Below are 26,927 nucleotides of genomic sequence, written 5' to 3' on the forward strand. Positions count from 1 at the left end.
TTGTATAGGTACATTAATTTTATGCCAATGCAATTAAACTCCAAGGATCATTGACAAATTGTATACAGGTGATACAAGTAACTGATTAAGTGTGTGCCCATTTGGGTCTCATTTAATTGTGAAATTAATTTTAGAGTTAATATAACTCTGTCAAAAATGATAATGGGAGGAACATTTGAATTCTGTGCTTCCTAGAACTCAGAATGTATTTTATAATAGGGGTAAGCAGTCATTGCTCACATTCACTGTCTCATAGATTAAATGAGATCAGTTTGAATAAATTCAGCATTTTAATCTTTCCAAAATCATTTCAAACTGAAAAGGTTCAAGGTACTAATGTTACAATCTGGTAATCTCCAGTTTTAATAAATCTGTTGTTGCTTACCATTTGCAGTCCATCCACAGTCTTCTGTTTGCTGAGACCAATGCGATTTTCCAAAAATGACACAGAACACAAATATTATAGGATAGTACAAAATAATATATTTGTCGAGCGGTGGTTGCTCAGACTGTTGGGGACTAAAAAGCAGAGGGTTCTCGGTTTGAGAAGTGCAAACAAAACGAGGAAGGTGTTCTGGTTGTAGGGAAAAGGGGCCAGAACACCTTCAGAGCACTGCCAAGGTACCCTTGAGCCAGGTGCTAACTGTTTGTTTTGAAAAGGTCTTTCAATGTTACATTATTTGTTGTATGATCATTTTTCACCAAACATCAAGCACACAGGAAAGCCAACATCGTTGGAGACGTCCACACTCAATTGAAACCTATTTACTTACAAGTCTTTCCTGTTTTGGGATTATTTCATGGTTATTGCGGGTTTACACACTCTGAAATCAGGTAAAGGCGAGGGCTATTAATGTCACGTATACTTTCGTTGACAAATCATAAATAAAGCAAACTTTTAAAAAATTTAATTATATCAACTCCAACTCCAAGATAACTGTGCAACAAGGTAAACAAATAAGAATAATTAAAAATAAATGTGTTTTTTTTGGAAGGGAGGCCAAAGGGAGCCACAACGAGGCTAGCTTAGTGCAAGGCAGCGTCCGTTTGAGTATATTATCTTCAAAAGGGCATTTTCTTGCTGATTCTCTCTCTTACAGCCATACCACCCTAAGAACGCCCAATCTCGTCCGATCTCGGGAGCTAAGCAGGGTCGGGCCTGGTTAGTACTTGGATGGGAGACTGCCTGGGAATACCAGGTGCTGTAAGCTTTTTGCACTCTTCCATCTGTCTATCCCCAACTGAATTAGTTCCCCACCTATCTCATCAGAATATTTGTAGCAGAATAAGGGGATAACGTAACATTTCCCTGTTCATATCTGCTACTTGCAATTTAGAATTTGTCAATAAAACTATGCTATGATACAAACCCAGTGGTGGGCCGTCAGGGCCTGCAAGGCCTTCTCTGCTGGCCTAAAAATATCTGAATCACAGACTGATGTTAATTATATTTTCAATATAATTAACATCAGTCTGTGATTCATGGACAAAATATTATCATTTTTATTATTTTATTATTATTTATAATGGAAGAAAAATTGCAGAGAGGCAAAGACGAAGGATGGTCAGAATGGTTAAAAACAACCCACAGACCACCTCCAAAGACTTGCAAAGATATCTTGCTGCAGACGGCATCGCTGTGCATCGGTCAATGATACAGCACAATTTGCACAAGGAAATCTGATGAAACAAAAATTTAATTTGTTTGGTCACAACAGGAGGCGATATGCATGGCAGCAAAATAACACAGAATTTGAAGAAAAACACCTGCTTCCCACAGTAAAATTTGGTGGAGGTTCCATCCTGCTGTGGGGCTGTGTGGCCAGTGCGGGTACTGGGAATCTTGTTAAAATTGAGGGTCACATGGATTCCACTCAGTATCAGCAGATTCTTGAGAATAATGTTCAAGAGTCTGTCACAAAGTTGAAGTTGCGCTGGGGATGGGTGTTTCAACAAGACAATGACCCCAAACATTGCTCAAAATCTACCCGAGCATTCATGCAAAGGAACAAGTACAATGTTTTGGAATGGCCATCCCAGTCGTCATCGAGAATCTGTGGGATTACTTGAAGCAGGCTGTCCATGCTCGGAATCCTTCAAATATCACTGAATTGCAGAGGTTTTGCCAGGTGGAATGGGACAAAATACCATCATCCAGGATCCTGACACTCATCCAGGCTGTTATTTTTGCAGAAGGAGGCTCTACTAAATACTAATATGATTTTTCTATTAAGGTGCCCAAATTTATGCACAGGCCTTTTTTTGTTTTGGGGCATATTGCACATTTTCTGTTAACCCAATAAACCTCATTTCACTGCTGAAATATGATTGTGTTCATCAGTTATTTGATATATCAAAATTAAGTTGTGAATTAAAACACCCAATGATTGGTGAATAAAAATAATGCCAATTGTCAAGGGTGCCCAAACCTTCCACTGTATGTATGCATGTATGTATGTATGTATGTATGTAGGTATGTAGGTAGGTCGGTAGGTATGTAGGTATGTATGTAGGTATGTATGTTGAACTGAACACGACAAACCGGTTCAGTTCAACCCCAGCAACACTCTCAGACAGAGGTTAGTACACCCAAAGGACAAGACACCAAGACCCAAACAAAGTAATGTTGTTTATGCTGTACAGTGCTAGGAGGAATGCAAGGAACTGTACATTGGGGAAACCAAACAACCTCTCCACAGAAGAATGGCACAACACAGACGTGCCACCTCTTCAGGTCAGGGCTCAGCAGTCCACTTACACCAAAAGGAGAGTAGGCACTCCTTCGAGGGCAGCCAAGTACGGGTACTGGCCAGAGAAGACCGCTGGTTTGAGAGGGGTGTCAAGGAAGCTATCCATGTCAAATTGGAAAAACCATCCTTAAACAGAGGTGGTGGCCTGAGGCACTTCCTATCACCCACATACAATGCAGTCCTCCACTCCTACCAACAACAAACCAAACATTCACACCATTCCAGGAGACCTGGAGACTCACCACCATGTGATCCAGCAGACAAGGGGGAGACACCTCAACAGAAACTAGGTGAACGACCCGACCAACGACCCTGCTAACGACTCTCAGGTGACCACCCAGATCATTAGCATGGCAGTGGTCCCAGGGGCTATATTTTCAAGCTCTGTCCCCAGCGAGTTCAGAACTGAAGAAGCCTTCTGGATAGAAGGCGAAACGTCTTCAAGAGAAGAAACACAGTCCAGGTGACAGAGAAAACTACCTTGGAAACTGGTGCCCTTCTGCTTAAGAATGATTGCTGTAATTCAACTGGCAATAAAATATAGATTTGCAAATGCCTTTACCAGTGATCCCGTGGGATCATAGCAAGACAGTGATTAGGAGCAAAAATTAGCAGGTATTTACAAGGGTCATCATAGAGCTGAGGCAAACAGTTTATTCTATACATTTACAGAAACCATGCTGCATGCTGCATTGTAATCCTGCGAGCTTGTACTGATTCTGACCCATGTAAACAGCTATTTGTGCTACTGTGCGCTCTGTTTGAGAGTCGTCTTCAAGGTGCTTTGCGGGATTAAAAACGTAGCCATTATTTATTAAGGAAAAATGTAAAACATTTATTGTTTTGCACAGTTATTATTTATAGCCCCCTTCCCTCCTCACTTTGAGCTACTTAAAATGTTCACATCAAACAGGAGCTACAGTAATGTTTCAGTAAGACCAGTAAACCAAACACAAACTCCCCATATTTCAACTGTTGAGTTGTTCTATCGATGTCTGCGTGATGTCAACATGTCCTCCGTCGTGGATGGTTAGTACTTCATTTTTGATGATCCTATCACAGCTCTTATCAATGTTAAGGGTTTTTTAATCACAGGTCAAGCTGCATCGTCCTCCTTCGCGCTGGATAAACAGGTCTTGAGTCTAGATTTGTGAATCCAGCTGTTTTAACGACAGCTGTATGCTAGCCTACCAGAGTGCTCATAGAGAAGCACAAAATAAATTATGCTGAGCCCCGGCATTACAAAGCAAGTATATTATTCACACCTCTTAAAACAGTTTGGCACAGTGAGCACATGTCCTCATCTGGAATAGAGCTTTTCATGTCAAACTAGATTCTGGACATATAGGATTTATTTTTATTTTTATTTTTAAGATTTGTAGATCGGGTGGTTCCCACCAGCAGCGCTAGGGGGCAGCGCAGCGCTCACTCCCGCCTGGACGTCAACAAATCCCATCCTCTGCCTCCTCTTCCTCTGCTCTGTCATCTACAGGATCAAGTTGGACATTTGGAGATGCAACTTTAGAATATGTGATCAACCAAGCTGTACTAATAGGTGATTGCACAGATATTCTCATTCAAGATTGGCAACCATTGTTTATCCTCACACCACTAGTCAGTGTTCGGCTTCAACTTTTGGAGATTACGTACCTGCTCTTTCAGCTCCGTCAGCTGTGTCGTCAGCGTGTGCACTACTTTCATTGTCGCTCCCAGTTTGTCCTGCAACATCCTCATCTCGTTTTGCTCTCCGTCCCCATCAGTGACTACCAGAGACATTGCCTGCATCCGTGGAAACCAGTCCAGGTTGCTGTTCTGCAGCAGGAGGACAAGTTGGCAACTTTAGATCACTGCTAGACATAAATCCAAGTTCTACATTTCCCACTGTAGCAAAATAAATCCTAAATCATACTGCATGGGTGGCGTTGATGCTGAGTGTTAACTGGGGCTTAGCTTCTTATTTATAATAGTATATTTTTAGACTCCTGTGGGGATGTTATACAATGCGCTGAGATTTATTCTTCTCTCCTGATCATGAAGCCGTGAGCATGAGTGCATCAGGCCTGACCTTTATCATATGCGCGACATAGCTCTCAGGGCCGGTGTAGTCCGTCTTGTTCTTCTCTCGCAACAGCACAATAAAGTAAAGGTAGTTCCAGATGTTGTGCTCCAGCTTGATGTGCTCCTCGAAGGACACCGTCTTGTTGTCAAACTTGTCTCTCTCCAGGCCTGTAAACCCAGTCTGATGAGATAGTTTCCTGAGAGAATACAGTGGTGAGTTTGCCTCTGTCACCCACAGCAGATGAAGCAGGTGGTCTTCAGAACCTCCTCCTTCTTTTGCTTCTCACTACGCAGGTCAGCAAATGTGTCGATGATGACACCAAAGATCAGGTTCAGGACGATGATGATGACAATGAAGTAGAAGAGCAGGTCATACACCACACGGGCTGGAAACAACGGCTCCTACACACACACACACACACACACACACACACACACACACACGAGTGCAGATGTATCGAAGTGAGTTGATTTAAAGTGCAGACTTGTCTTTTAAAGTGGTTCCAAACTTAAGTATTTCTTTTGCAACACAAATGGGCGTGAGATAAAGTTGTGCCAACATTTTTGGATGGTTTACGGAGAACGTCCCCGACTCCTCCTCCATTCCGAAGGCCGTGATTCAACACAGTGACGATGCACATCAGCAGAGTGTCACACGCCCGCTCCGAGCTGGCTTCATCTACGAACACACACACACACACACACACACACACACACACACACACACACACACAGAGTATTATGGCTTGCGGTACACACTGGAAAGTTTAAACATCCATTGATGATCCATCTTACCATCCTCCTCAACCTCACTCTCAGCCACGCAGCTGACTTCTTCTGCAGAGCATGATTTAAGAAAGTCCCGAGAAGCTTCGCTCTGCGGAGGAGCTGAACACATCCATAATAAACATTACACTAATAAAATACACTTTTTCTAATATCCCTCAACTCAGAGTTCATTCAATATTCCTGTACTTAACATTTTTTCCTTGACTAAATCAAGACATTTAGATTTTAAACTAATCTTGCAGCAGTTTTTTTCTTCCAAATACAACAAGATGCTGAAGAACATGTGCTTATTATTCTCCCAATATTTAACAAGAAAATATACTTCTATATGCTTCCTTTGGATTTGCTCAGAATTCCATTTTAGAAACTTGTTAATTGAAATCAGACACAAATATGTTCAAGGGGTTAGACTCAAGATCTCCATCTCAAGCCGTGGTTCTGTTGCCAGATCTCTAATATGATATTGATGTTACCAGCAGCGATCTGTGCCAGTGGGTCCACCTCCATAATGAAGTCCTCCTTGAGGAACAGGAAACCCACAATTGAAAAGAGATAAACGAGGATGAGGGCGAGTAGCGCCGTCAGCAGAATGGACCGGCCATTGCGGGTGACACTCTTTATGACATTGAACAGGGTCTCCTCACGGTAGATCAAGTCAAAGAGCTGCAGGAAGATTGTGATGATTAGAGATGACAAATTGTGTGTGTGTGTGTGTGTGTGTGTGTGTGTGTGTGATTGCATACATACCAGGATGCTGTAGAAGAGCTCATGCACAAACAGTCCTAATGTGGATGTTAGAACGTAGGCAAGGTGGTACAAGAACTCCACATCCATCACCATCGCCTTGTATCCCATGATGAAGGTGCCGTTGTTCCCCACAAAGCTCACCACGAACACCACCTTATTGATCAGCTGCACAGCCGCAGAGGGACAAACGGATTAACAGAATCAACACAGTGACAGAAAATGAACGTAGCCGGACAGGATTGTGCTGCCCTGATGGGAGCGTTGGGATGGATAATGGGAGCAGGTGTGAGACAGTGTGACGTACGTTGAGTGAACCCAGCAGGATGAGTGTGTTGCCGAGGCCCAAGTGGTAGATGGATCTGATAATCAGAGCGATGGTGAGAGGCTGGAGGCCATAGCGCTGAGAGAACAGACCCAGTACGGAGAGGCCGGTCAGGATCCAGAACACCATCAGCAACAAAGAGTCGTCAATGGCTCCTACTGAGAGGAGGTGTACAAGAGGACACAACGCAGCAGGCGGAGAGACACACTTACTCCGGGAACTCTTATATACACATACAGTAAAATAATCAGATTATATATCTGTGATTTAAATTTTACTGTCATTATTAGAATAATTAATAAAATCATTCACTATTAAGTACAAAAGTTGGTGTGCTTTGAGCCGCTGTGTGAAACTGCTATAGGCCATCTGATACCTTGTCCAGAGTCGTAGGGGTAAAAAAAGGCGATGATGAGATTTATGAAGACGGCGAGGTTGAAGGAGATGGTTCCCCACAGGGACATCCTCCTGGAGAACCAGTACAGCACTGGTATACCTGCAATAGACAAGTAAAGGCATCAAATGTGTGTGTTGGTGTGTGTTCTTGTACTTGCTACATACCGAGTACCAAAATCCACATTCTTCTTTGTGGGAAGTGAGGACATTTTATCTGGTCCTCAAAACTTTAATGGGCTGTTTGAAGGTTAAAACACGGTTTTGATTTGGTTTAGGTTATTGTTAGTATGGAGGGTCAGGGTATAGAGCTGGTCCTAACAGATGTAAGGATGTTTGTGTGTGTCTGTGTGTGTCCTCTCACTCCTCAGCTTCTTCTGCCACTCCATCTCGCCGTGCAGGAAGGAGGTTTGTTCAAAGAAGTGCGTGACCTTGGAGCCCTGCTCGTCCTGCTCCGTGGTGTTGAACACTCGGAACTTTGAGTCCTCCGTCAGAAACTCGCAGATGGGATGAACGGGAAACACGATCTGCTCCATGCTGCGGTCCTCTCGAACTATCTACAGGCAGGCACACAAAGCTTGAGTGAACCGTGTGACTTCAAATGTCTTTGCTCTGGATCTGGTGGGCAGAGGTCAGAACAAGCCTTCATAGATGTCTGACCACAGGAGCAACCCAAATAAGACATATGACGCTGTTCTTCATGATCAGGATTACTTGGACAGTATGATAATGAGACCACCATGACCGTAGCAGTCTTCAGACTGGTTCAGACCAAACACCAGTAACACGTCACTCTATCATTAGTGCTACCTCGATCTGTGCTGTGTGCTGCTCATAGTATTCTAGCGGGTCCTGTTCTACGACGGCAGCTGGAGCCGATGACTTCAACATCTGAGACAGAGGACGGTTGTTCAGGTTCAGCTGTGGACAGAACAACAAGGAGAACGTTCTGGAGTGGTCATCTACAACTACACCAACACATGAGCGTCATTAAAGATGGAGCATGGATGGATGGAGGAAGGATGAATGGATGAGTGGGTGGGTGTATGGATGATGGATGGATGGATTGGTGGATGGATGGATGGATGGATGAGTGGGGGATAGATGGATGGATGGATGGATGGATGGATGGATGGATGGTGGATGGATGGATGATTGGTGGATCGATGGGTGGGGAATAGATGGATGGATGGATGGATGGATGGATGGGTGGATGGATGGATGGATGCTGGATGGATGGATGGGATGGATGGATGGATGGATGGATGGATGGATGGATGGATTGGTGGATGGATGGATGGATAGATGGATGGATGAGGGATGGATGGATGATGATGGATGGATGGAGGAGGATGGATGGATGGAGGATGGATGGATGAGGAGGGATGGATGGAGGATGGATGGATGGATGGATGAGTGGGTGGGTGGATGGATGAGTGGGTGGGTGTATGGATGGATGGATGGATGGATGGATGGATGGATGAGTGGGGGATAGATGGATGGATGGATGGATGGATGGATGGATGGATGGATGGATGGATGGATGGATGGATGGCTGGATGGATGGATGGGATGGATGGATGGATGGATGGATGGATGGATGGATGGGTGGATGGATGGATGAGTGGGTGGATGGATGGAGGATGGATGATGGATGGAGGAGGATGGATGGATGGATGGATGGATGGATGGATGGATGGATGGATGGATGGATGGATGATTGGTGGATCGATGGGTGGGGAATAGATGGATGGATGAGGGATGGATGCTGAATGGCTGGAGCAGGGATGTATGGATGGAGGGATGGGTGAAAGGAGGGGTGGATGGATGGATGGATGGATGGATGGATGGATGGATGGATGGATGGATGGATGGATGGATGGATGGATGGATGGAGGAGGGATGTGTGGATAGATTGGTGGATGGATGAGTGGTAGATAGATGGATGGATGGAGGAGGGATGGATGGATGGATGGATGGACGGATGGATGGATGGATGGATGGATGGATGGATGGATGGATGGATGGATGGATGGATGGATGGATGGATGGATGGAGAGGTGATCTTTACCATGGAGGAGATTCCCTCCTCTCCCTCTTTGCTCTTCTTTAGAGACTTCAGGAGGTTCTGCAGGACCTTGTTGTGTCTGGCCAGCTGCAAACGTGTTTTGGAGATAAATGAATGAACCAATGAACATCAGATCAAGGAGGCAGCTCACTTCAGATTCCACTATTAATGAGTCACCTGCTGAGCCAGAATGTAGATGTTGTGGCCCACCTCGCGGGGCGAGACCTCATCTTCCTCACACTCTTCGCTCTCCTGGTTATAGGCCTTTTTGATGATCTCCACCTACACACAGACAGAAGATACAAGTGTAACACAGAAAATTAAAGACTTTAAACAGTCTCAGTCTCGAACTGAAGAAGTGTGTCCCACCAGCTCTCGGGGTCTAAGGTTGATCATGATCCTCTCTGCATTCTCGCTGTCATGGCGACTCTCCATCAGAGCCAACAGCAGCTTGGAAGCGTTGTCCTAGTAAGAGGGAGGACAGCAGCAAGCAGTGGCATCAAAAACACAAGTGTGGCTTTCATCACAACCCATTTATCTAATAATAGTAACGACCTCTGCGACACACCATCGCATAAACATTCAAAGCTTGAATTTAATGTATCTGTGACTCCATCAGTCTCTCCCTGGTGATAAATGATTATTAATATATGATAATCAGATCAAACTTCTTCATCTCTCCCACTGGAAACACATTTACATGACAGCTACTCATTTTCTGACAGTGACATAAAGAGAAATAAGCTCCTCCTGGACAGCTCACTACCGCCCCCCAGGGGAACGTCCGTGTACCTTCAGCTGGAGCACCATCTCCATCCGGTACCGACACAGAGGGCTGATGTCATTCAGAATAAGAGCCGTGATTATGTCAATCCCGTTGGACTCATGGGTCACTATACATGTCTGAGACAAGGACAGAAAAGACAAACGTGTCTATGGGCTGAACACCACAAACAACCTCAACTGTCCCGTTCTACCTGGTTCTCCTGGCACGGACCCTGGCAGTACTCGGTAAGGGTCTCCAGCGTCTGAATAATCAGATGGACGTTTGACTCGTTGATGTAGAGGCCCAGCAGCCCCAGGCCTCCTGTTGTGCTTCCACACATAATGTCCAGGAACTGCAGCGTCTCACACACCAGGTTGTAGTTGGTCTTATTATTCTGGCAGCGCAGGAAGTTCTGAAAAAAACAAAAACAGAAAATGACATCAAATATGCTCCCCTGTCCTCTACAACCACCTGCTTCATCGCTACTTTTTATTGTTGTCAGCGAATTTCTCCGATTAGGTGGTTAGTGGAACCAGACCTGCAGGTCCTGGTTATGGTTCTCACAGAGAAGCTGTAGGAACCTCAGGATGGGCTTCATGATGGTCACGGCTGGGCCCATCTCGGTCTCCACCTCCTTCTGCTCTGCAACTGGCTGAACGGGAAGCACGGCGTTTCCTGGGATGGGGGCGATGGACTGTCCTTGGACCAGCAGTGGATGACCCGCACTAGGGAGGACTGTAGGAAGGGGGGGGGACATTTCAGCGCCACACAATTCAGCATGAACACAACTGATCGTGAAGTCTGATGCGAGATATTCGCACATCTCCATAAAACGCTAGAGGCGGAGCTGCATGATGCACCGACGCCACAAGAGCTCTGAGGCGGGTCCGCGTACGGGTCTTACCGGTCTCCAGCTCCTTCTCGTTGGCTTTGTACGTCATCTCGCCGACGTTCACAGACACTGTGGCTTTGATGTCTGTCTGAGCCTCCTTCATCCGGTCGTGAAGAACCTTGAAGAACTTCTCTGACTTGTTGTCACCCATCATCAGTTTGTAGAAGGAGTTCTGCAGGAAAGACGGACCTTCCCATTGTCATGAGCTCTTTACACAGGAACACCACAGGTTGACTATTATGGGCTGTTCTGGCCACAAGTGGAAGTTATAAAAGCCTAATGGGACTTTTCCAAGAAGCTCGTCCTAACGTTCTTGAATGGTGGTAGATGTTTAAATCCAGCACATTCCTACTTTTCAGGAAGAATGTATGTGTGTGCGTGTATATACACATATATATATATATTACATAAATGTGTGTATGTTCTAAATGCTTCATACATTAACAGCACTTTGTTTCAGTATTGGTTTGACTCCGTGGTTCCTGTTCTCTCTCTCTCTCTGTGCATGTGAGTACATGCTTATAGGTCTATCAGTCACCTGTATCTCTGTGTTCCCCCCCTCCAGGAGACAGATGGCCAGCTGGATGCTCTCCTGGAAGATCTTGTCATTCTTGGTGCTCATCACCAGATCAGTGAACAATTTGGTTCCTCCTTCTCTGTCCAGGCGACACTGAACTGCTGCCACTGCCGCCCAGTCTCGATCTTGTTCCCCACCTGACTCACGTAAATCATATTTCTCCTTAATATTTGTCGCAGCGTCAACTTTTAATGTGGAAACGCAAAGTTTACCCGCAGCTCCAAGTTCAGCCAGGTCATTTTTTGGGTTGGTTTTCTTATTCGGAAACAAGTAGTTCTGCAGCAGAACCTTGCGCAGTGGAATTCCCTGAAGAAAAGAAAAACACACAAGTGATTCAGTAAAACACACCATCATTTCTGGTGTCTGAGCTGCTACTTTTTCCCCAGGCGTGGAACCCTGCGCTTTATATAGCGGTGAGGCTTATTTATGTTTTTTCCTGCTCATGGAAGAGTTTTACATTGATGCTGCCGCTGGGACGAGTTAAGGATAATTGAGAGACCTTATGTGAAATCCTTCAAATTGTAGCAGATGTGTAACAGATGTGGTGTAACACACTTTGTTGGTTGCACCTTGCCTCTTGTCCTCTAACTATCGAAACAAATCAGGATTCTGAGGTGTGTTTTTTAGTCTTGATCTGATTCCACAGCTGTTCTCCTCTGATATGGAACAACTGGATTTAGGCTGGAACGAGGCTGTAGAGTTGGAACTGACCTTTTCATCAAAGTCCAGAGTTCTGATCAGCATCTCCTGCAGAATTCTCAGCACTTTGATACACAGTTTTTCCTCTGCAGACATCAACGCTTTGGTGTGCTGGATTAGCCTACACACAAATACACACATCAGTCCCATCTTCTCTGCATCTGAGCTCCTGGCTGATGAATCTGGACCTACTTGGAGATGAACCCTCCGGACTCGCAGCGCTGTCTGGCATCCGTCCCCTCCAGGAACAGCAACTCGGGCTGATGGAGGACGTCCACCAGCACCGAGAGTTCAGCATTAACCAGTGGCTTCAGACGCTCCTCAAGAGTGTTTATGACATCCTGGACTCACCCAAACACACAACGTTTGAGCATATTAAAAATAGCACAATGGACATCGACACCAGCATGGAGACGAAGGACCTGTTTAAATGTGAGACTTTGCCCGTTCATTACATAACTCATGTTGAATAATTTGCTATCAAAAGTAGCTGCCTGATAATGTCGTTGATCATAGATGGCTGTGTTCGTTGGCGCTGGCGGACCGCATGTACCTGCAGTTTCTCAATGATGTTCTTGTAATCCCAAGGGTTGGTAGACGCCACAGGCCTGGAGGAGCGGGAGGTGGACCTGTAGTTTGGGTTGGTGCGGGACAAAGAGTTGAGGGCAGAGGTGGACAGCATGGAGCTGATCTGGGCCTCCAGGTCCAGAGGAAGAGAGATGGAACGACTCTTTGCTGCAGAGGAGAGGCTCACAGTCATTACTGCTGAGAGAAGAGTGTGTGTGCATGTGTGTGTGTGTGCGTGTGTGTGTGTGTGAGGAAGAGAGACGGGGAGACCTGTCATTGCGAGGGTCTTGATGCAGGTCTCCACCTGACCTCGGTGCTGCTGCTGCAGCCAGGGACAGTCCAGAAGCCTGACCGATGACTGCAACAGCTGCGTCACAATGGTGTGATGCGTCTGACAGAAACAAACAACACGAGGAGTCAGGCGGCAGACTGGTGAAGGCCATAAATGCATCAGTCACAGCCCAATGCAACTCTTTGTTGTGCGATTCTATCAAATTCCTAAAATGATATGTATAAAACATCACAGTTTACTCATTTAAGTTGGCTGGTGTGACATTTACATAAAGCTTAGCTTGATTTAACTATTTTGTAGAAGTTTTGACTTTATTCATGGTCATCATAATGTTCTCCTCATTTCCTGTTTACTTTTCTCATCTGACTGTCTGGAGCTGACTGACCGAGTGACAAACACATGAGCAGTGATCAGGGTGTCTCGTGGTCCTGACCTGCAGGGAAGTGCTGTTCTCAGAGAACGGGGAGCTGAAGAAGGCATTGATGGTGTCAAAGACCACATTTATGATGTATTTCTCCAGGATGGGATCAGACAGACGCTTCTCTCGTTTGTTACAGACCTGTAAAAAACGATCGGAGAAACAAATGAAACCACGGGGACCTCCTGGTGGCATGGACGCTTGCACGGCGTGGACAGTTACCCGAGCCATATCAACCGTAAAGTCTTCAAAGAGCTTCCAGATGTGGTTGGATGTGTAGATCTCTTTCATCTCCACCTCGGTGTCCACATAGCAATGATTCACAAAGTTGACGTAGGCCATCTTCACCTGAGACAGACGCAGATTCAAATGAGAAAGCGGCTCCAGCTAACGGCGAGAAAGAGGGAGGAGGCCAGTACCTCGGTGATGCAATCCTCGTGCGTGACCACTCGGACCACGTCCTCCAGCGGTAACAGAGAGGTACATTTGATCTCAGTGTAAACGTTTTTGCCCTCAGCACAGGCGGCCAGCAGCTCCACCAAAGAGATGTGGTACCTGAAAATGGTGGAAAAGTCCAACACGGTGGACAATATCAGCTCAAATCGCATTAAACATCCATGACTTCATCGTGAAATAGTCACAGTTTTAAAATATTATTGCTTCTCAAAGAAATAGTGTTTTGGGATTTTATGATGGTACATCTGTATCAAAGAGATAATCAAAGCATTAGCATAGCATGCTAATAGAGAAGGTTGGAAGAGCTGCACAGATGGTTTTTCACTCTTAAAAATGTACAGAAGCTAATCTATTCAACACACTTAAATAAAAGACTGTTGCCTCTAGATGTCTGGCATACCTGAGGGGGCTGTTCTCACCCACACCCTCCCTGCTCTCTGCCATCAGCTGCAGCATGGCGTTAAAGGAGGTCTTGTCATTGTAGAAGACAACAACATCCTCGCCAGCATTGGTCAGCTACAGAGAGACAAGAGGTCAGCTCACGGACACATTCTGAAGAAGGATGACATGGCGTCTCTGTCCTCACCTCCGTCATGATCATGTCCTGACACTTCTTCACGTACTTGCCCTCAGCCTTGATGATAGTGTGGAGGAAGTTGAGGTACTGGACGTGTCGGCCGTGCGTGGCCAGACAGTGGATGAAGTGCTGCAGGACGCTCTCTGATATCTCACTGCAAAGCTGGTAGTTGTTGCTGAAGATGTGCTGCACTGTCTCGGCCTCCAGCAACTGTGGAGGCGGCAACAACCGTCAACATGCAACGTTTCACCTCTTCACTCTCATTTTAGGAGGTTCTAAACAGCCGAGAATCCGCGCAGCTGTCAAATGTTCAGATGGATTTTTCTTTTTCTTTTCTTTCCACAAAAAACATTTTCTCTCCTTTCCCTCTGTAACACACCATGCAGTCTTTAGCTTCGCTCAGAAATAAGACATTTTTAGAAGCGCCGCAGCTGGATGCTGAAATATTGCTTTGCTGTCTTTGTACTACACTTACACGTTAAATCTCACCGTCAATCTTATGCATTTAACGTTCTGTACGAAAGTGTTTACGGGTAGAAAGGAGGTACCCCAGGGTTCAGGAACAGATTCAAGTTTTTGTGCAGCAGAGCCTGGTTCTCCTGGTTCCCCATGCAGAACTTCTGCAGGAACACATGAGTGTACCGGATGATCTCCTGCATCTTCGTATCGTTCTGCAGACAGACAGACAGACAGACAGACAGACAGACAGACAGACAGACAGACAGACAGACAGACAGACAGACAGACAGACAGTGAAATGACCTTCTGGAACTGCTCTTTCCAAACAGCAGAGTGGGCACATCAGACATTGCATCCAGGCAGTCACAGCTTGCATGGAACAGTTTAGATAATTCCTCTAGTCAAAGACTCAAGAAGGTTGAAAAAGCCTTACAGGAACAGTAAAGCCTAAGTATGAGCTTTGTTTAAGGCTTCATGTATGAAAACCTCTATCAATAATTAAGCCTAGCCTACTTTAACGCATTAGCGCTGTCTCATGCAGTTTACTATCAAAGCCACAGGGGGGCGCTGGTGCTCAGAAGAGGTTACCATGTCCTTTCTCTTCTTCTGTCACTTAAACATCACCCGTGAAGGCAGGCCTGACCTGGTCGTAGGACACTTGCAGCAGGTCCAGCATGACTTTATGTGCTCCCATGTTCTTCAACAGCCTCTGCTGCTTCTTCCAGACTCCTGTGCTGCACATCTTGTTGAGCCGCTCGAGAATCTGCAGGTGACAGAGGAGCCAAGAAAATCAAAACAAGTGTCCTGAGCGCGAAGGCTGGTGTTCACAGCCTGTGAACGCACCGTAAGGCAGCCGCTGGTCAGACCGAAGCCGAACCAGCTCCAGTATAAATGTGTTATTACACAATAACGCTTTAAAGAACATCACTCTGACGCAAAGATGATGTTTCTGTGATTTCTCAGTTCTTACATGGAGCGAAACGTCAGCACCTGTCTGGATCATAATAGTTGGGCCTAAAAAAACTACTTTTGCAGACAAATGTTAAAGCTCCAAGTCTTTCAAAAGAACTCGTTATCTGTGATGGGTTTTGTCTCCATTGGTCATCATTTTTACCATGTTGTACATGTTGTCCCCATCAAATAGGACCGAATATTATGTTACTATTTATGGCAATAATCTAAAATTCCCAAACTTCATCTTCTAAAGAAGTATTTCTTCTATTTAGGAATGATTGTGTGCTTCACGCGCATTTTTAGAATTGCTTATATATTGTAAAGTTGGTTATTTTACAACTTTAACAGAACAAAAGATATCAAGATGTTACAAATCAGGTAAGCAATCTGCAGATGAAGGTTTTAGAATAAAGGAAAGAAATTTACACGTTTACACAAGCAGTTTTCAAGGCATTAATGAGTCAATGGAGCCTGACTGACACTTTTACTGCATTTTACTGCTGATATATTTAGTTTCCTGTCCAAATAGAAATTGCTAGACCACCTCTGTTGCCTGTGCACATGGGTCAGTGGAATCCTCCAACCTTACACTGACCTGTGATACGCCGATTCTGTTGTTTTTGTTCGTGCACTGAACCTTTCAAAGGTTTATGTTGACAGAAAACTCAAGCAATCTCTTCCTGTCTTCTTTAGCTTATGGCCACCTCTTTCATTGAGAATGTTCCCATTCTGGTTTCCATTCATGGTGAAGGACAGCGTTGGTTAGCAGACAAGATTAGCTGAAGCGTGAACTGGTTCAGATTGTTGCCATAGATGGGCAGAGATGTGGGAGAAGACAGGGAACTGCTGCATCCAAGAAGAGCAGCACTACTGTAACATTCAGAGGTGCTTGTTGAAACTGTGTCCAGTCAAATTTATAGTTTCGACCTCCAGCAGCACAAACCAGTAATAACAACAACAATAAACAGACAGGGCGAGAAGCAAATCAGCAAATAAAATAGTAAAACTATCAAAGGTAGGGGTCATATATGGGTCATATAGAACAATGGGACAGTCTGCAGCTAGAGGGTCCTCATGAAAACTCTTTAAGATCTTTACTGAAGAATTATTTAGGCTGTTCATGGTCCAGGCTGCAACTTGACCGCAGACTTTACCAAGAAAAACGGTTCATTTTATAGTGTCTTTGCAGCATTTGGTGTTGTTTCAGCCTAAAATAGGCTTGTGGAATTGGAAATAATGGAAGATCGGGAACTGGAGAAGTGGGGATGGCGGAGCTGGCTCCAATGGTTGGGCAAACGTTGAGGTTGGAAAAAAGGTCCTGACCCACATAAGATGACCGGGATTTGAAGAATGTAGACACAAAGATTAAAAAATCACAAAAAACATTTCTATTAAAATACATGAAAAACACATTTTCATTGGCTGAATATAATTGAAGGTAAAATATTGTGAAATGCTTTGTGTATTTTTTGTTTTATCTCAAGAGAAGGATGTAAAACAGACGAATGAAAAACATTAATTGGAGGAATAAAAGCCACCCCTGCTGAAGCAATAGACAACAGTATTGCAAGAAGCACCACCACCAAAACCAATAATAACAACAACAATAATAAAATAAAATACATGCCCCATGCATATGGGTCGATTGACAGGTGTTTGGTGGAAGAGATTCGGGAGATTGGATCAGCTCTCAAAGGGAAGTAATTGTGAAAATAGTCTCACCTCTTTGACATTGTGGTAGTTCTCGTTGCCCTTGTCCGCTTTTTCCTTCTTTGGTGGTGCATCCTCTGATGCCCCCTGCAGGATGCAGAGGGTAAGACAGCATATGCAGATCGTTGTGGGCAGATGGCTCCATTAAATAAAGTGGGCTCATTTCTCTCTATGACATCACAAATAATTATAAATCTGGGCGATTCTCACAAACACGTTCTCGAGATGCGCTGTAGACGAGGCTTAAATGTGCCCATCATTTTGATCCTGCTGAAACTATGTTAACTCTGAATCTTGGGAAAAAACCCAACAACATACCATAGGATGACAGTATCAATGTCATACTGTCATATTAGATCAACAAATGCATACTAAAACACAATAGGAAGTACTATTCATGATCCAGGAACGCATTCGTGTAGGAACGGCATCAGATAAATAACTTTGGACATTTCTTTCTATATTAATGTTGGTATCATACTGGAACAGCAGGGAGTTGCTCATAGCCTGGCACGGACTACATGAGCCTATTATTGGAAGGCTTATGGTGTTTTCCACATGCTGCATTAAAATACTTTTAAACATATGATTCGTCTTTCTTCCACAGGTCTGAGTGAAATAACTGAGAACTGGAATTACCAGATGATTGTTTATGAAAGAAAACCGCCCGCTCTGGGAGAAAGACCTCCAAATATGGAATCAAATATCACAGCTTTGTTGATGGGATTAGCCTCAGATTTCCACCAGATATGGTGTGCGATGTCAAGGATGTCTGACAGTTTTCTTTCAGATCCCACCAGCAGCATTTTAAAGCTGTTTGGGTATTTTGGGGATCCGTTTCGAGTGTTTTGTCACGACAACCAGTTTGATTTTGTCACCACGACACAATATGTGAAGGGATTTACTCAGCTCAAGTGAGTTGTTACTCCAGGGTAAAAAAAAACAACATAACAGCAGTTAATTGTTATAAAAAATGTAACTGACAATACTAATTATTACATCAAGACACCAGAATCAACAGTGGCTGGTTGGAGAAAAAGAAATGATCTGAATTACGTCTTTAAAAAAAGATCAGCAATTTCATTTTTGCCTAACATTGCTTGTTGCATCAGCAGCCTGAAATGGAAGTGTGTATAAAACACAGTTTAGACATGTAAAAGGCACATTAAGGGCAATGAACATACAGCAGGAAGACGTGACAGAGAAAGAGAAGCGTCACATGCAAAGCAGGTCCAAACCAAACCTGATACCAGATCAGCTAGTCACAAGTGAGGCAGCACCAAGCCCCGTGCCGAAAAGATGGATGCAGCATCAAAAACATTGCTTCACTAAGTATTAGTACTTGTTAACGAGGCGGAGACAGATGTAAATGGTGCAGTTTTAATGAGTTAAAAGTTAAATGTTAATTGTCTGTGGTTAGCTTTAAACTGTTAATGGAAGCTATGAATGTCAGACGTGTGAAAACAGTTTCTCTACCTCTTCCTTTTCCTTTTTGTCTTTCTTTTCCTTCTTCCCATCGCCTCCCCCCGAATTCTTCTTCTCCACCCACAGCTCAGATTTCTCCACCAGTGTTCGGAGTCGATCCAGATCTGCCTTGATCAGCTTGTAGTTCTCAACATCCTGAGACGAGATCAATAACTGGACCTGCAGCCACACGGAAACACACCGTTGGGATTAATCCAGGACTCACTGCACATTTGTTTGTTTTTTTAAATTGAGGCCTCTTTGCTGCAAATGGAGAAGAGCGGTGATGCATGTTGTTTGTGCGAATCAGGTCTGTGGGTCACCAAGGCCGACGTGACGGCATCCAAGTTGCTGCTTCAGTGGCGTTTGAAGCAGAAGCTTTTTTAGTCCATGGGACAAATGAAAACAGTGGCTTTGCAGCCTTGTTGGCGCAGCAGGCAGCGCGTCAGTCTCATAATCTGAAGGTCGTGAGTTCGAGCCTCACACAGGGCAGCCTTTTATTCCTTTAGCTCATGCATGAGAGCACGTACGACCGAATAGTGTTTCAAATTCCTAATTTCCTGATGTTGAGGAGGCTGAAACCATTAAATCATCTTGGCAATCAAGGCAGCTGTTTTGGAGGCAGCAACTACTGTCACTGCCCTTGTTTGTGTGTGTGTGTGTGTGTGTGTACCTGTTTGAATGTGTGCAGAACCTCCTGTCTCTGACTGAAGTGTCTGAAGAGAAGCTGCAGGGCCCCAGAAACCAGAGGAGCGTAGTTGTGCATGATGAGATGGATCAGCACCCTCAGGAACATCCGACCTCCTTCATCGTCCATCTCAAGGATGCTGTTCCCTTTCCTGTACACACAGGCCCGCAACACATGCAGGCACACACTATGTTTTAAGACTGTTGACCGGATTCTGCCATTACTTTTAAATGGAAAAGAGGAATAACAATGTAGATTCAGATGTCTTTAAAAGCATCAAATAAAGGTTCAGCAGACATACCCGACCCCAAACATAGCTTCTGCCTGCTCTCCAATGTGCTGCAGATTGATGGTGGCTGAGGACACACACACACACACACGCACACGCACACAAAACTTAACAATCAGCAGGGCTGACTGGTTGGTGACTTCTCATACGTGCACTGAATATGAAAGCCTGGAAAAATACTGAAAGTATGTAAAGAGCATAAATGGATGAAAATAACAAAATGAGGCCACTGATGTTCTAAATTTAGACAGACGTGCACGCTGTTTGCACACTGGGCTCAAACATGTGTTGTTATTGGCTTTTTCAGTTATTTCTTAATGTTAGCCTCAGTGCATTTACAAATACAGCAACAGAAATGTAGAACGTGAATCGTGATGGTTCCTAACTGCACTTAGCCAGTGATGCTGAATGAAAGAGGGCTCAGTCTGAATACCTGCTTGTTCCAAATTTGTGGTGGCGTCAGCATCAGCCATGGGATAAACATCCACAAAGTCCTTTTTAAATACAGACAGCAGGAAGGAGAGGCGGTAGTCCAAACGGACATTCAGGATAAACTGTAGAAGAGCAGGAAAATGTTTTCTTTACATTGTAGGGAGTCCGCTCCGATATACGAGGAATGCTGACTCGTTTTGTTTGAGAGGAATTAAAGGGAGAAATGTGAAATCTCAGTTCACGTTTATTGAAATTTAATTAATAATAAATAACAGACGATATATTTTTTTAAATTCCTTCAGTTCAATATATTGGAAACATACAAATGCTCATCCTATATACTGGGATGATGTGCACGGCTGACTCCATTGTTACCTGTAATATCTCCAGTATTTTCAGTTTGGTGTCCATCACTGTTATGTCCATCTTGTCAATGCTGTCCTTCCCACATCTCTGTCCTTCAAGCACGAGTCCGGCCCCCAGGGACCCCCCTCGGGCACCCGCCCCTCCAAATATGGATGCCTTCCTGTTCAGGACCATGGTGGACATCATCTGACCCACCCCATGTATAGAGCGCTTTACATTTTTGCCTACAGATGGAAAAATAGCACATCAGTCAGTCAGTCAGTCAGTCAGTCAGTCAGTCAATTAGACAGTGTCTGACAGAATACCTGTCCCGTCATCGTTGATGAGGAGCCCAGCATATCCAGGATTTGGTCTGCAGTCTATGATGCCCAGCAGTGTTCTGGTGAGTCTGAGCAGCTCGAAAAAGCTGTAGAACCCAAAGTAGATCAAATGTCTGGCCAAACTCACCACCTGGAGACAAAAAAACCACTTTTGAAGTGTTACGGACCTCATTCACTCCTTCCTTCTCATAAATGTCTTGATCTATGTATGTTGTATAGTATTCAACTGTGAAATAGAGCACATCAGTCTTGTAACCTGAAGGTTGTAAGTTCGAGCCTCACCCAAGGCAGCAGTTTCTTCTCTTTAGCACACGTACACATGTACATCCATGAACAACTGAATAATGTTTCAAATGTCACGCTACACTGGATAAATGGCTGAGAATCATGTGTAACGATGGTTATAGCGATGGTTTAAAACTATCAACAGAAAGCTGGGGCCAAACCTCATAGGTTAGCTTGTTTTTCTCTTCGTTGTGGAAGGGCAGCTCATCGTTCAGGACGTTGTTGAGATACTCTTCCATGAAAACCATCGTGTTGGAGAAGCGGTTCTTCTTGTTGTCTCTGCTGTCGTCCATGTTGGAGTCATAACTGAGGACGGCACATAAAGGAGGGAGAGACTGGCTGAGAATTTACATTTAGTGTGAGCTTAATAGATTAAATGAGCCATGTGCCACCACGCAAATGTGGCGTAAGAAACTCGGCACTGAATCAAATAACATTTTTACAAAGCCCACATAAAAAAATCTGATAAAATACATGTAGGAGAGAGTAAAACTAGCACACCCCTGAAGTCTCTTTTTACACTTCTTCTAATAATATTTCCAAAAACCACTCCGGGCTGACATTAAGTAAAACTGCTGAAACCACTAAAGCATCTCGAATGAATGCTGAAACGCCTCTACTGCATTAATGCATCACAAACATTTCACAGATTTGTTGGTAGCGTGTTAAAAGGGACCAACTCTTTAATGCTGATGGACGTAGGGATTTCAGTCCACAGGCGGGCAAACTTGACAGGCGTCACTAGCTCCTGTGGGTCTCGATCAACATGTGCATGGAGCATGAGGCGGCAGAAGGAGGCCCGCAGGTCAAAGGGCAACGTCTCATCCATCATACACAGGAAGATGAGCTCCACGTCCAGCTGCTTGGAGATCTCATCAATAGCCAAGTACTGACGGTCCAGACACATCCGGGCGAAGAGTTTCAGCTGGTACCTGGTACGTTTCAACCCACGGAGAAACCAGAGTTGTAGCTCAGTTTGATGTTGGCGTTTCGATTAACTGCTCGTCAGGAGGACTTCTCTGTCTGTCCTACCGATAGTAAGTGAGGACGTTCTCGTCGTGAGCGTTGCCTTGTCTGGCCTCCTGAGCCAGCTGTCTGATGCTCTTCTCTTGTTTCTCACTGGTTTTGTCCATCCACACCAGCCACACCTGCAGAAGACAAAGAGAGTGACAGAAACACATGAAACTCCCTGAACATGGTTAAAACATTGGCAGAGAAGAAGCCAGTCCAAACATCGATTTGGTGTTGCCAGTCAATCCAGATTAAGTAGACAAAACTAGAAATAAGGCAGGTACCTCGTCCTCGTCCCCATAGTCGTCCATGGCCAGGTATTCTCCCTGGACCCCACCAGGAGCAGAGTCTTTGGGGATGCGGCGTCTTGGTGGAGTTAAGACAGAAATCCAGATTCAGTTTACAGTTAAGTCCTTTAAAAGTTAGACAAGTTTGAAGATTCCTGTGTAGAATTAAACTGGCTCATTATTGGATGGCTTTGTGGTATTTTCAGACTCCTTATTAGTTGAACCTGGTGCAAGTGAAGCTGATAAAGGAAGTAAAGTCCTCCCTCAGATCCAGATCTGGACACACTGGGAACATCCCACCTGTTTCAGCTACTGACAGTTCTGACAGTAGTTGAAAGAGATTTTACACCTTTAAGAATTTAGGAAACGTTTATAATAGAAATGATCTTTGGAAAGGAATCATAGCGTTGCCTAATCGTTGATTCACCTGTACTCCAGCCTAAATGGCGCAGCTCCCTGTGTATCATTGCTAAACACCTCTTTCCTTACTCTGTCTTGATGAGGATGTCCTGGTTTTTGGGCTCCAGGACACATTTGCAGATGAGCTCCTGAGTGACGGGAATGGCCACATTGTTGGACACACACAGGTCAGACAGGTAGTCCAAAAACCTGCACACATAGGTTGAAGGCAGGTGAAAACAAAAACCAACAATGACAACATCCAGATGGGCTGTAATCCCTCCCCCACCTCGGTTCCCTGTTCTTGCGGACCAGGCTGACAAAGGTCTCCACTTCGGTCTTGGTGATGTGTTTCTCCAGCAGTTTCCGGTTGTTGTGCAGCAGGGCAGTGATGGTGTCCTCAGCCAGGATATCATAACCAATCTGACTCTGCATTACACCAAACTGCTTTGCAATATACTCCTGAAGGTGGGGAGGAGAAGAGGAGAGAGGGGCCGCCATTGAAAGACACAAAGCCACCTCGGGATCAGCAGGAACTGCAGGTTCAGAACCATCCTCCACCTTACCTGGTTCTTGCGATAGTCCTCCTGGGAGTGTCTCAAGACTCTGTAACATAGTCTGAACATATACTGATACGGAGAGTTCTTCTGATCAGCCAGCTCCTCCAGACGAAGAAGAGGCCCCTCCCCTCCGCTGCGCTCTTTAAAGGGCGCTTTCAGGATACCAAAAATCTGTATACATGATTGCACATCAGGCCACAGTGAGCTTCTGCTTCACAGTGTGTTGAGAACTGTAAATGTTGTCGGGTCAGACCTGCTTCAGGATGTTCTGCTCTCTCATCAATTTCTGCCGCTCTCGGTTGACTTTGCTCATCACCACATCCAGCACTTGCTGACCGCTGTTGATGACGTCCGCCACAAAGAACACGACATCCTCCAGCAGCTTGATGGCAAACCTGACCAACGGAGGAGAACCAGAGTTTAGAACTCAGACTGCAAATCAGATGCAAGAAACACAGATCTTCCATGGCTTTGTCAGCTCAATGGAGGCTACAGTGCGCACACACACACACACACACACACACACACACACACCGTACCGGCGGTCATTCTGGCTGATGAAGCCCTGGTTGAACTTGTCCACCACGGTACACAACATGGCACTGGCATCATTGGCAAAGTCCAGATCTCTGATCTCCATCACGGGAACAGAGACGATGGCGAACGCCTCCTTGTCCTCTTTGGTGGGACATGTTCCCAACTGCAGGAATCAGTCTCGTTAATATACAATGAACTCACAATAAATCATTTGGAGTCTCCCTGCGCAGGTTTGAATCTCGCTGATAACTGAATCTCACCACATTGTCTTATATTATGGGGTGGCAGCAAGTCAGCGAGAAGGTTTCTGGCTTTCTGGGACAGTTACACTACTGAGGTGCCCTTGGGCAAGCTACCAACCTCCAGAATGATCGGTTTAGTCACTCTCATGTGGCTATTTTATGCTACTGTACGTAAGAAAAGAGAGTAAAACAGAAATTTGCCATCTGTGGGACCAATGAAGGAGCAGTACATTGGAATGGACCACAGGTACAGGCTGGTTGTACAGGCGGACTGTTGTTATTCAGGGGAGGAGAGGAAAGAATATGAATCAATGAATGCAAGTATTCAACACTTATATAGTTACAATTATGCAAGAAATGCAGCAACCAAACGGTAGGGGGCTGTTGCCTGGTTCGATGTGCAACTTCCTGATTTAGAGCGAAGAGGGCAAACAGCACACAACAACACATCACTCGCAGCAAAAAACGCCCACATTTTTAGCATGGTTTGATCTGCATAACTTTGTTCCAGTCATATTGCAAAGATGCAGCCTCAGTGGGACTCACCATGAGTCTGATGGGTCTCTCCTCGTCAATATCGATGGGGACGTTGGTGCTCTGGATCCAGGTATTGGTGCACAAATGTCTCAGTCTCACGTACGAGTTTCTGCAACGAAAACAATGCTGTGATCACATAGAAACGTACATGTATAGTTTTATTTCTTTGTGGGCTGTGATCATATAATCAGCCTTGCTGTTCTCTGCTCTTCTTCTGAGGTTTTATCTGTGTTTTTACCTCGGTACGAATGAGTCTGTTTTCTGCAGTGTAGTGGGGTCCAGCTCAAAAAGAGAAGCGATGTCGTTCCCATGAGCCACTGCAACCAGCTTGTACTTGATGCTCTCCCCGTGAGAACGCTTGTTGCTACGGCTACTGTCCAGCTACACATGAGAACAGGTGGAGAATGAGAACGTGGACATTAACGGCATGAATGCAGGAACTTCAGACAAACATTAGAATCCAGTGACTCACAACAGAGGGCGGTTCAGCACTGTCTCCCTTATAACCCGGGTTCTCCTGCGACAATGACAAACATGTCAGCCTTAAAATAATAATAATAGTAGTAATAATAACAACAACAATAATAATAATAATAGACAAACCTACGAGTTTTGAGATTTTTGTCTTCACTTAAAAATATGAACGAATGTAGAAACTTTTTCTGTTAGACAATCAAACATTTGCGGCTACAGTGGATGGATGGATGGATGGATGGTGGATGAAGGGATGGAGGGAGGGTGGGGGGTTGGGTGGATGGAGGGAGGGAGGGATGGTGAAGAAATATTAGTTCATGAGACAGGATGAAGTTGGAGTTGCAGTTACTATCATAGACAGACAGATTATCACACTTAGGGGGTCGTCTAATCATTAGGTCACATCTTAGTTATGCCACTATAGGCCGAGGCTGCCGGGGTCCGGAAACATGATCACCTGACAGGCCTCTGTCACCCCACTGGGTCATGGTCTCCTCTCCTCTCCTCTCCTCTCCTCTCCTCTCCTCTCCTCTCCTCTCCCCACCTATTCTATCCTCTACCTGTCCTCCCCCCTTCTCCTCTAACTCTACCCAGCCCCCCATCAGCAGGAGGGTCCCCCTACATGAGCCTGGTCCTGCTCAAGGTTTCTTCCTGTTAAAGGGGAGTTTTTCCTTGCCACTGTTGCTTGTCTGGGGTCAGGCCCTGGGATTCTGGAAAGCACCTTGAAACAATTTTGATTGTAAAAGACACTATATAAATAAAGATTGATTGATTGATTGATTGATTGATTGATTGATTGATTGATTGATTGATTGATTGATTGATTGATTGATTGATTGATGATTGATTGATTGATTGGTTGGTTGGTTGATTGATTGATTGATTGATTGATTGATTGATTGATTGAAATTGAGACGTCGACCGAGAGCAAAAACAGTAAATAAACACATTTGTACCGTGTTGCTATAGTTACCTCAGCAGCCAGGTAGTTACCAGTAGCTAAGTGCTTGAAGCGGTAGAGGCTGTTCCAATGTCCCGCCCCCCCTCGACACGGGTCGTGATGGACCACCTGAAGGCAGGATCCACACACACATTAAAGGGCCACTCTGTGTGTTGTGTGCGTGCACCTGTGTCCAGGCAGCTACCTCGACTTCCCATAAGGCATTGGAGCTGGTCGCTGAGGTGGCTGACTGTCTGAGCGTGGTGCGGAGGAAGACGTGAATTTTGCTCTTGTACTCATCACAGGTGAGGAACTTTTCCTGCTCAGCATGAAACAGACGCACCACATCTCCCTGAAAAAGTCACAATAAAGAGCTTTAAAGAGGCGACGATGTGAACGAAGGACAACTTTAAAGTTTAGTGTCAATCTAAGTCAGTGCTGATGTGAGGGATCTCACAGGACTTGGTAATACTCGGGTAATTAACTATTACCGTATTTTCTGGACTATATGTCGCTCCGGAGTTTAAGTCGCACCAGCCAAAAAATGCATAATAAAGAAGAAAAATAGATATATAAGTCGCACTGGAATATAAGTCGCATTT

The 26,927-nt window shown here is 44.9% G+C and overlaps 1 protein-coding gene and 2 non-coding genes across 5 annotated transcripts in view; 2 read left to right on the forward strand and 1 right to left on the reverse strand.

The window, feature by feature from the left end:
* The first annotated feature begins 1,092 nt into the window (after positions 1-1,092).
* On the forward strand, positions 1,093-1,211 carry LOC130530748 (5S ribosomal RNA). Its single transcript, XR_008951913.1, has one exon. It is a non-coding gene; the product is annotated as a 5S ribosomal RNA (ribosomal RNA).
* Positions 1,212-1,679: 468 nt separating this feature from the next.
* itpr3 (inositol 1,4,5-trisphosphate receptor, type 3) overlaps positions 1,680-26,927 on the reverse strand; it is a 33,800-nt gene continuing 8,552 nt past the window's right edge. Inside the window, exons 9-61 of one of the 3 annotated variants that reach the window (XM_057041536.1) lie at positions 26,531-26,677; positions 26,359-26,454; positions 25,384-25,428; positions 25,150-25,292; positions 24,921-25,020; positions 24,135-24,295; positions 23,849-23,990; positions 23,602-23,766; positions 23,325-23,497; positions 23,126-23,245; positions 22,634-22,715; positions 22,371-22,486; positions 22,019-22,270; positions 21,500-21,644; positions 21,039-21,183; positions 20,743-20,957; positions 20,369-20,489; positions 19,948-20,002; positions 19,632-19,797; positions 18,971-19,138; positions 17,507-17,581; positions 15,474-15,593; positions 14,920-15,042; positions 14,381-14,581; positions 14,195-14,310; positions 13,758-13,893; positions 13,561-13,686; positions 13,354-13,479; positions 12,899-13,019; positions 12,615-12,796; positions 12,254-12,402; positions 12,074-12,182; positions 11,575-11,668; positions 11,324-11,499; positions 10,798-10,957; positions 10,432-10,628; positions 10,105-10,305; positions 9,920-10,030; positions 9,497-9,592; positions 9,305-9,409; positions 9,131-9,214; positions 7,870-7,980; positions 7,424-7,616; positions 7,043-7,162; positions 6,649-6,821; positions 6,345-6,509; positions 6,071-6,260; positions 5,604-5,696; positions 5,369-5,487; positions 5,045-5,210; positions 4,816-4,976; positions 4,401-4,562; positions 1,680-4,236 (exon numbers count right to left, since the gene is read on the reverse strand). In XM_057041536.1, the coding sequence (XP_056897516.1) occupies positions 4,120-4,236; positions 4,401-4,562; positions 4,816-4,976; positions 5,045-5,210; positions 5,369-5,487; positions 5,604-5,696; positions 6,071-6,260; positions 6,345-6,509; positions 6,649-6,821; positions 7,043-7,162; positions 7,424-7,616; positions 7,870-7,980; positions 9,131-9,214; positions 9,305-9,409; positions 9,497-9,592; positions 9,920-10,030; positions 10,105-10,305; positions 10,432-10,628; positions 10,798-10,957; positions 11,324-11,499; positions 11,575-11,668; positions 12,074-12,182; positions 12,254-12,402; positions 12,615-12,796; positions 12,899-13,019; positions 13,354-13,479; positions 13,561-13,686; positions 13,758-13,893; positions 14,195-14,310; positions 14,381-14,581; positions 14,920-15,042; positions 15,474-15,593; positions 17,507-17,581; positions 18,971-19,138; positions 19,632-19,797; positions 19,948-20,002; positions 20,369-20,489; positions 20,743-20,957; positions 21,039-21,183; positions 21,500-21,644; positions 22,019-22,270; positions 22,371-22,486; positions 22,634-22,715; positions 23,126-23,245; positions 23,325-23,497; positions 23,602-23,766; positions 23,849-23,990; positions 24,135-24,295; positions 24,921-25,020; positions 25,150-25,292; positions 25,384-25,428; positions 26,359-26,454; positions 26,531-26,677 (7,335 nt within the window). In that variant the 3' untranslated portion in view covers positions 1,680-4,119. Of the gene's footprint in view, positions 4,237-4,400; positions 4,563-4,815; positions 4,977-5,044; positions 5,211-5,368; positions 5,488-5,603; positions 5,697-6,070; positions 6,261-6,344; positions 6,510-6,648; positions 6,825-7,042; positions 7,163-7,423; positions 7,617-7,869; positions 7,981-9,130; positions 9,215-9,304; positions 9,410-9,496; positions 9,593-9,919; positions 10,031-10,104; positions 10,306-10,431; positions 10,629-10,797; positions 10,958-11,323; positions 11,500-11,574; positions 11,669-12,073; positions 12,183-12,253; positions 12,403-12,614; positions 12,797-12,898; positions 13,020-13,353; positions 13,480-13,560; positions 13,687-13,757; positions 13,894-14,194; positions 14,311-14,380; positions 14,582-14,919; positions 15,043-15,473; positions 15,594-17,506; positions 17,582-18,970; positions 19,139-19,631; positions 19,798-19,947; positions 20,003-20,368; positions 20,490-20,742; positions 20,958-21,038; positions 21,184-21,499; positions 21,645-22,018; positions 22,271-22,370; positions 22,487-22,633; positions 22,716-23,125; positions 23,246-23,324; positions 23,498-23,601; positions 23,767-23,848; positions 23,991-24,134; positions 24,296-24,920; positions 25,021-25,149; positions 25,293-25,383; positions 25,429-26,358; positions 26,455-26,530; positions 26,678-26,927 lie in introns of all 3 variants that reach the window. The other 2 variants (XM_057041535.1, XM_057041537.1) reach the window with 2 other exon arrangements.
* Positions 19,378-19,450, forward strand: trnam-cau (transfer RNA methionine (anticodon CAU)). The gene has a single exon. It is a non-coding gene; the product is annotated as a tRNA-Met (tRNA).

The sequence above is a fragment of the Takifugu flavidus genome, chromosome 8 (assembly GCF_003711565.1).
Source record: "Takifugu flavidus isolate HTHZ2018 chromosome 8, ASM371156v2, whole genome shotgun sequence".
Lineage (NCBI taxonomy): Eukaryota > Metazoa > Chordata > Actinopteri > Tetraodontiformes > Tetraodontidae > Takifugu > Takifugu flavidus.